Source organism: Oikopleura dioica, chromosome 2, assembly GCF_907165135.1.
Source record: "Oikopleura dioica chromosome 2, OKI2018_I68_1.0, whole genome shotgun sequence".
NCBI lineage: Eukaryota > Metazoa > Chordata > Appendicularia > Copelata > Oikopleuridae > Oikopleura > Oikopleura dioica.
The window spans coordinates 4,997,934-5,006,049 of record NC_137292.1 but is presented as its reverse complement, the minus strand read 5'-3'; the positions used below and the strand labels follow the sequence as shown (position 1 = coordinate 5,006,049).

At 39.5% G+C, this 8,116-nt stretch overlaps 1 protein-coding gene across 1 annotated transcript; it reads left to right on the top strand.

The window, feature by feature from the left end:
- LOC145697833 (uncharacterized) lies at positions 1-841 on the top strand. Its single transcript, XM_081775044.1, has 4 exons — positions 1-136; positions 399-482; positions 527-629; positions 679-841. The coding sequence occupies exons 1-4, from the start codon at positions 4-6 to the stop codon at positions 839-841; spliced, it is 483 nt and encodes a 160-aa protein (XP_081631170.1). The 5' UTR covers positions 1-3.
- Positions 842-8,116: the final 7,275 nt, after the last annotated feature.

The window sequence follows — 8,116 nt, the reverse complement described above, 5'->3', positions numbered from 1 at the left end:
AAGATGAGTTTTAGAGAAAATGTTCTTTTGGAACTTTTTTTAATTTTGAGCTTGGTCTGCTTGGAAACCGCAAATGCGAGGAAGAGTAGTTCTGGCGGCAGTACTACTTCAAATGCCAATAATAACGCAAATTCAGGTGAGAGAAAATGGCTTGATTTTTAGATGATTCAAAAACCTGATTCAGGATCTGTAACCCTGAGTCAGGATCTGAAACCCTGACTCAGGATCTGTAACCCTGAGTCAGGATCTGAAAACCTGACTCAGGATCTGAAACCTTAGTCAGGATCTGAAACCCTGAGTCAGGATCTGAGAACTTTTGATAAATGATCTTTCAGACCCTGACTCAGGTTTTCAACACATGAACAAAGAGAATCAACCATTAAAAAATATATCCTTAGGCGAAAGAGGGGAAGTGACAGGAACTGATGCGCAAGAAACGAGCTTGATGGCCGTAGCGGCTATTGGGTTTATTTTCTCCTTGGGTAAGAATCCTTCATTTTTGTTTTTTTCTCAAAAAAATCATAAGTTGCTTTGCTGATTTTCTTCAATGTTATTCCTGCGCTGCAACGGGATAACACATCGGAATGGGTTAAGGACCCACCTGCCTGGCGGCTTCTTAATGTCAATAAGTAAGTCATTCTTTTGCTGTTTTATTGATCGTTAATCTGTTGCTTTCAGAAAAAAGAGCTCAAGATTTATGAAAAAGCTCGCCCAAGAATTTATTGACGAAGGCGCAGACGAACGAGAACTTGTTCACCAAATTTGGGGAAAGGATAAACTCAGGCATATAAATTCGCTTGGCGATTTTCGCCAAAAGCGAAAGCGAAGCGAAGGCGAATAGAAAATTTCGCTTTCGCCCCCCGAAAATGACACTCCTGATTTTCGCTTTGCTTTCGCTTTTTGTCCCCGATTTTCGCCAAAAATTCGCTTTCGCCGAGGCCTCGCTTTCGCCAAATTTTCGCTTTCGGCAAATCTTCGCCAAAATTTCGCTTTCGCCAAGGCCTCGCTTTCGCCAGAAGTTTGCTTTCGCCAAAATTTCGCCGAATTCTCGCTTTCGCCAAGAGTTCGCTTTCGCTTTCGCGAGTTCGCATAACGCCATGGGCCGAGCATTGTGAGGTGTTTCCAAGAGGGGAGAGTTTTTTGGCAAGAAGAACAGCGTCTCTAGCTGAGTCAGTACAAACTTCCACGTGGCCTTCTTCGACTGCATTTTTCAAATTATATTGCTGAATATATAATGACTTGTCTTTGAAAATCCTTTAAAAATAATTTACCTCGAGAATTCTACGAACAGGATCTAGATTTTCCAAACTTGCGCTTGTTTCAATGGGCTCAAAGCCGATCATCAAAGGTATCTTCTCATATTTCAGAATATCGAGAATAACAATCATTATCCCCAAATACTTTCCACACTCTTCTTTTGGTCCACGATTTTGAACTTGATGGTCGATTAAGCACGTAAGTTGGCCATTTCTCGCGAGTATCGGGGCTATTTATATTTGTTATTTGGGATTCCCAATATTATTTGGGGTCCCCAATATTTTTGGGGCTCCCAATTAACCTTGGGGCCCCAAGAATTTTTGGGATTCCCAAAATTATTTTTCAAAAAAATAAAAAAGTACCTTTCTTTATAAATAGAGCTTCTAGCTCACTGTTTAACTCGTCGAGCTTGCGTCCGATCCATCTCGCATCAGTAATCAAGGCTTCTGCTGATGCCTCGGTACCTCCAAGAGGGCAAATTACTGCCTTGTACAATGGTAGTAATTCGGATTTTGACCAAAAATCAAGGGTTGCAGAGGTAACAGCCGTCAAAAGCGCCTGCTGAGTCGTTATCACATCCAATTGTTTAGAAGAGTAGCAATTTCTGTTGGCCACCTTGTCTTGGATTGATATTGTCGGAACTTCTCGGCAGTTTTTGACGTGGTTTTCCCAATCACGTCTGTAGTACAAGCATTCTTTTTTTCGGACATTAAAAAACTAAATCTTTTCTTATTGGGGCCCCCAAAAGCGAGAATTAAAAAAAATAAACGTACTGGTTTTGGTTTGTTGTGTCCACATTTAGATCTGCCACATTTTAAAAAACCTGTGGATTTAGAATCGTCGAAAAATTCCAAAAATCAAGGATGATTCATCTGTCGACAGTACTCGACCACTGGAGGATGCGTGCATTTTGCCCAAACGCCATCATTGTTCCTTATTTTCTCTATGACTTTTGCTTCAACGTCAATTTTTGATTTTTTAGGCGCTGACGCCATGTTTAACAAATTCTAGTACTAATTGATGACAATAACAGTGATTCTGCTCATCTAGAACAATTTATTTTCAAAATGCTCTAATAAGTAAACAACTGTTCAAGAACAAAATTTTGACTTGGGGCTCCCAAAATTTTCGGCCAAAAAAAACCCCACCATTTCCCACCATTTTCTAATTTTGAAGAATTGTGATGGTGGGTGGTGGTGGGTGGGAAGCCCACCACCACCCACCCACCACCCACCCACCCACCACTTCCACCATTTTTTGCCGACCCCAGCTTTCGCCAATATTTTGCCGAATCTTACTTTTTCGTCTTAATAATATCGCGGTATAAATAGGGGAAATCACTTATAATTGAGCTCCTTTTCTAACTTAGTAGGGTTAATACAGTTTTAGAACACCGTGAAGCTGGGGATCATTTGGCTTCTGATAGGTGGGGGTGATCTGAGGGCATTTAGGAAGCCAGGGTTCCAAATCTGAGCTGAAAATCAGAAGTCGAGTCGAGTCGAGTCGAAAGGCTATCTGAAAATCCAATGTCGAGTCGAGTCGAATCGAGTCGAGTCGACTTAATCGACTTATTAGTCGAAAAGTCGAAAAACTGGAAAAAATATATAAATTTAGTCGAAAAAGTCGCAAATTAGTCGAAAAGTCGAAATTTAGTCAAAAGTCGAACGAAAAGTCGAAAAGTCGAAAGCAAAATAGTGATTATTTTCGACTTTTTCGGCTAGATTTCGACTTCGACTTTAGTAGAAACTCGACTAGTCGATTTAGAACCGTGTCCGAAGCTGGGGTCGGCAAGCCACCAAGCGATGGTTGGTCACCAGCCGTTGGTGGAGGTGGGTGGGTTGTCAAGAAAATCAAATTTTCACTGGTGGGGGTGGGTGGTGGTGGGTACTTTAAGGTAGCGGTGGTGGGTGAATGGCGGGTGGGTGGTGGATTTTTTTCGTAAGCGTTTTTCTGACCCCAAAATTCATAGAATAGCCTATTCTGAATAGGAGTTGATAACACCGATTCTTCGGTCATCTTTAACCAACAAAAGGAAAACGAAGTAGAGGTAAAGTCATTTTAGATAGAGAAGTGATCTTTTTGAAAGATTTCGCCAAAAAAGTTTGCCCGAAAAATCTTTCCCACCACTTCCCACCATTTCAGATTTTTGAGGGTGGTGGATGGGTTGCCCACCACCACTCACCCACCATCCACCCACCCACCATTTCCACCATTTTTGCCGACCCCATCTCGGAAGTCCCAAAATCTGGCCAACTTCGGAAATGGGAATTTTTGAAAGACTAAGACTTTTAGGGGCTGCTACCTATACTCGATTTTAGCTCAGGCTCTGGCTGTCATTTTGACTTTTCTGAATTTTCAATTATTCTTGACCTAAATGACCTTAGTTGACCCCAAACGACATTATAAACACTTATGAATGAATAAATGTCGATTAAAAGAATTCAAATCGTGTACTTTTTGGGAAAAAGTACTCAATTTTGGTCGAGTTCCCTAACTTGAAGAGCCCCTAGCTTCCCAGATATCCCACCCCCGTCCTACTTTTCTAGAGCTCAAAATGACTGCCAGAGTCTGGGCCTTCAAAAATTCTCGGTTTAGAAAGCCCAGAAACTGAGCTTTCATTTTGATGGGTATCCCTTATCAAGCTCAAACGAAAGCTCAGCTTCTGGGTGTTCCAAAACTGTGTCATAATTATTATACTAAGTTAGAAAAATGGGTCAAAGTTTCATCTTATTAGATCGCGTTTTATTCAAATTTCTTTCGATATCTTTCAATTTCGGCAAAATTTCGCTTTCGGCGAATTTTCGCTTTTGGCGAATTTTCGCTTTTGGCGAATTTTCGCTTTCGGCGAATTTTCTCTTTTGGCGAATTTTCGCTTTTGGCGAATTTTCACTCTTGGCGAATTTTCAGTCTTGGCGAATTTTCGCTTTTGGCGAATTTTTCGCTTTTGGCGAATTTTTCGCTTGGCGAATTCGCTTTCGCTTCGCTTTGCAAGATAGGCGTTCGCTTCGCTTTCGCTTCGCTTTTTGGCTGGAAAAATTTTTCGCTTTCGCTTCGCGTTCGCTTTGGATTTTCGAACGAAATTTATATGCCTGGATAAACTTGAGCTGCTGGACATGCGCAATTTGGACGAGAAATCGGATTATAGAAGAAAATCCTTGGCTTTCACAGGGAAAGAAGATGATGATGAAGTTTGAATCAGAAAAATACTGTATATTAATTGAAAATAAAAAAAATATATTTTAAATCTTTTGGGCCAAAATTTGAGCCAAAAATTTTAGCCAAAAATTTTAGCCGAAATTTTGAGCCTAAAACTTGAGCCAAAAATTTGAGCCGAAAAATTTAAGCATAAAATTTTGGCTCAAGACTCTTATCATTGAAAAACTATTGAAAAAGAGCTAGAAGAATGGTCGAATCGGTATTCCAGTGAAAAGTTTGTTTTCGTCGAGTGCCATAAATTGACAATGCCGATTATCTAGAAAACGGTTCTGTCAGCTCAGAATTCCGCCGCTTCCCTCAAATTTAAGAAGCGGATTTAGGGCAGCTCCTGAATATGCTCGATTCCGTAAATTACAGAAATCACGTGCTCTTACGAACGTGCCTCCATTTGATCGGATCCTCTTGGCCAGAATAATTGAGAATTTCAAAAAAAAAAAACGCCGAAAAGAAGAGACAAATTGGCCAAGACTTATATTTTTTGAACGAAACCAGAAGGACCGGAACTCTTCAGTTATAATAGCTATTAGCGACTTTTTGTCGAGTAAATAAGAGAACGTATCTTTTTCACCAAATATTACTGCCAATATTTAAGGAGCAGTCTGAACCCTGAAATTATGTTGATATTTCCCGCCAAAATCTCTCATTTTTGATCTTCGAGGAAATGCATGACGGCTAAGGTATACAATTTGAACGAAGTTATACGTAAAAAAATGATAAAATTTATTTTTATCGCATTTCAATATCAAATTATATAAGCGCTGGAAAGTTTTCCCTCGGTACTTACCGCAGGTACGCGCAGGTTAAAAGAAGCAAATTGCGAAACTCTCAGGACGGCTCCATTTTCTGTTGATTCAGCGAAAATGAAATCAAGTGACTTTTCGAATCAAAATTTTAGAAACCTTCTCGCCCCTTTTTTTGCATAAAATTTTCTTCCAAGCCCGAAAGACTTTTTGCTCAAGAAATTCTAGCGTCATGTCTGTCAGACAAGTGCTACGTGTTTTTGATCGAAGCGAAGCGCTTATCATTCCTTATCACTGTTGCTTGATGAATGTAACGGTCTTGTAATTCGTCTTGTACGGAAATGAGCGCTAGAATAACCAATCCATGTTTATTCAAAGGAAATTCGCCACCACCGCAAACACCGATTTTTCCGCCGCTGAAATTAATTCGAAATTACTCTTGAATTTTACAAGAAAATTTTCTCAAGAAATTATGTTCTTGAAGCAAATTTCCGTAACTGAGAAGAAAAACGAGCTATCACTGAATCGGATAATTATTAATCGCACAATCATCGAAAATGGCAAAAACGTGAGAAAAAAGGGCTGAAAGTGATTTTTGGAACATTTCTCGCCGGTCAGGTTTTATCAAGACAAATTGTTTTAGCAACGAGCAGTGATGCGATTTCGGAGCGACATTGTCACGCTAGATTTGATTTATTTGAATAAATGCTTTGAAGGAATTCAGAGCTTTTCTAGCGGACAAAGAATATTAGCCGCGCTTTTGGCGGCTTTCTTATTGGCAGATTTGCACAATAAAGACTTTTGATTGGCTCTTATCCTTCAATTTAGATTTTTTGCTTCGAAAATCTAGAAACTGTTTGCGGCTTCTTTCTTAGGCAAAGAAAAAGCCGCCAAATGCGCGGCTTTGATTTTGATTAACTCGAAGCCGCGAGCGGCTTCTCGATTTTCGAAGAAAAAAATCTGAATTGAATGATAAGAGCTAATCAGATGTCTTTTTTGTGCCAATCAGCCAATAAAAAAGGATTTCAAGTTCGTTTTTCCTGTTAACATCCGAAAAAAGAGTTGATTTACTCATGATGCCTTCTGGAAATGAATCGTGGCCGGAACACGATTTTGGTTTTGTTGATTCCATATTTTCCCCCTTCTGGGGTGCGGGACTGGGGTTGAGCCCTCAACCTCAGCTGGCAGATTGACCAGGGTTGAAAAAGAGGGAATTCTAATCTTTTTAATTTCGCGACGAAAAAAGGATGACGCTTTTTTTCAAGTAGGAGTTGAATTAAAAACCGCAAGAAAACTGAGTCGAGCAGGTGGGACTCAAGTAAGTGTCCATCCAAAAAATTCAAGCAGAAAAAATTGCCAAGTTTTTATTTTAAATTTTTTTCTATACAGGAGTTTCAGTAGTGCCAGTTACCAAGTCAATGATTTTGAGAAAAACTTGACTTGGCAAAAGAAATTTGTTTTTATAAATGTCTTGGCGGATTTTGTACTCCAAGATGCACTGAAGCTTTCTTTTCGTTTTGAAAAATTTTCTTCTTGAAGAGTTGAGTTTTTTCTCGCGAATTTTTCTTGCTTCTGAAATGGAGCTCAAAGTCGTCTTGTAAAAATTTTCAATTTCGATCTTTGACATCATTATTTTCGAAAAAATCGAAAACTCTATAAAAAATTTCAAAAAAATTTTTGGGGAAAAACTCACCAGTAGCCGCTTTTAACAAGAAAAAACCTGGCAACCTGCAAATCACCTTGAAGATCACTATCACCTGATAACCTGCTGAAATTCAAAGCTGGGCGTGAAAATTTTATCCCGTTCAAAAGAAGGATGAGAAACCACCTGTCATCAACTTTGAAGATTTTTTATTTCGATTGAAGATTGATTTGGGTACTCGAGTGCGCATATTTTTGTAGCGAGCGGAAAAATAAACAGTACTTTTGTGGCAAGACATTTGAAACGAGTGAGTACGGATTTAACGTGGCTCAGGAAGGGGACGTACTGTAATTTTCAGCTTGCGGTTGGTTTGTTCTTTCGGAAAAATTGAGAACATAGTTTTATCGTTTTAGAATGAAAACGGGAACCGAAATTCGAAAAATTTTGCGTGGTAATTTTCAACCAATCAGAAGCCTGGATTTGTTTGAAAAGCCGATCAGCAGCCGAGTAGCCGCCTACGCTAAGGCTGTCAGAATTTTTCGTCGATTCCTGACGCCACCTCATGCTTGCTTCTGATTGGATTATAGAAAAGAATCTGGCTCCTGATTTGCTAGTTGGCCCTTTTTTTTTCAGATGACGTCTGCGATGCAGAGTCTACAAATTATTTAAGGAGCTTTGGGATGATATCTAAAGATAGGAGTCCCCTAAAGAGGGCTTTGTAGCGATTAAACTATCCAGAGTTAGGAAACCTTTTAGAGAGCATGTTTGCTGATCTAGTACTTCTCTTAGACGCTGAAATTTCCAGTTAAACGTGAGTTAAAATTTTCTCAAAAATCAAGTTCCCAAATCCGTTGACAAATCTTTTGAGAACTCGGCCGGATCATCACGGTCCCCGGCGTGAAGCATAATTGGCGAGTTCCGATAAAGCTCGTGGAGCATAAAGCTCAATTTTAAAACCACGTGGATAGACACTGTCGGAAACAGTAACCTTGTAACGGAAATTTAGCATACCCGGTGGGAAATTCAATAAACCGGGGCGAAATCATAGAAAGGGAGTTTTCAAAAGCGCTTACTTGACATAATCATGATTCATGACACGATTTCGAAGAATCCTAATTTCAGTCATCACTTTTCAGATAAAGAAACCATCTTTTTCTATAATTTTTCCTCAGATATTGAAACAGGCCTTAAATCCAGACCCTTGGTTGAACATTTAAAAGAGATCATGAAATTGCTCAAATCCAAATTCAACCTATGAAAG

Coding starts and splice junctions, on each gene's coding strand:
- LOC145697833 (XM_081775044.1), top strand. CDS start 4: ATGAGTTTTAGAGAAAATGTTCTTTTGGAACTTTTTTTAATTTTGAGC. Junction 137..398: donor CAATAATAACGCAAATTCAG/GTGAGAGAAAAT, acceptor ATATATCCTTAG/GCGAAAGAGGGGAAGTGACA. Junction 483..526: donor TGGGTTTATTTTCTCCTTGG/GTAAGAATCCTT, acceptor AAAAATCATAAG/TTGCTTTGCTGATTTTCTTC.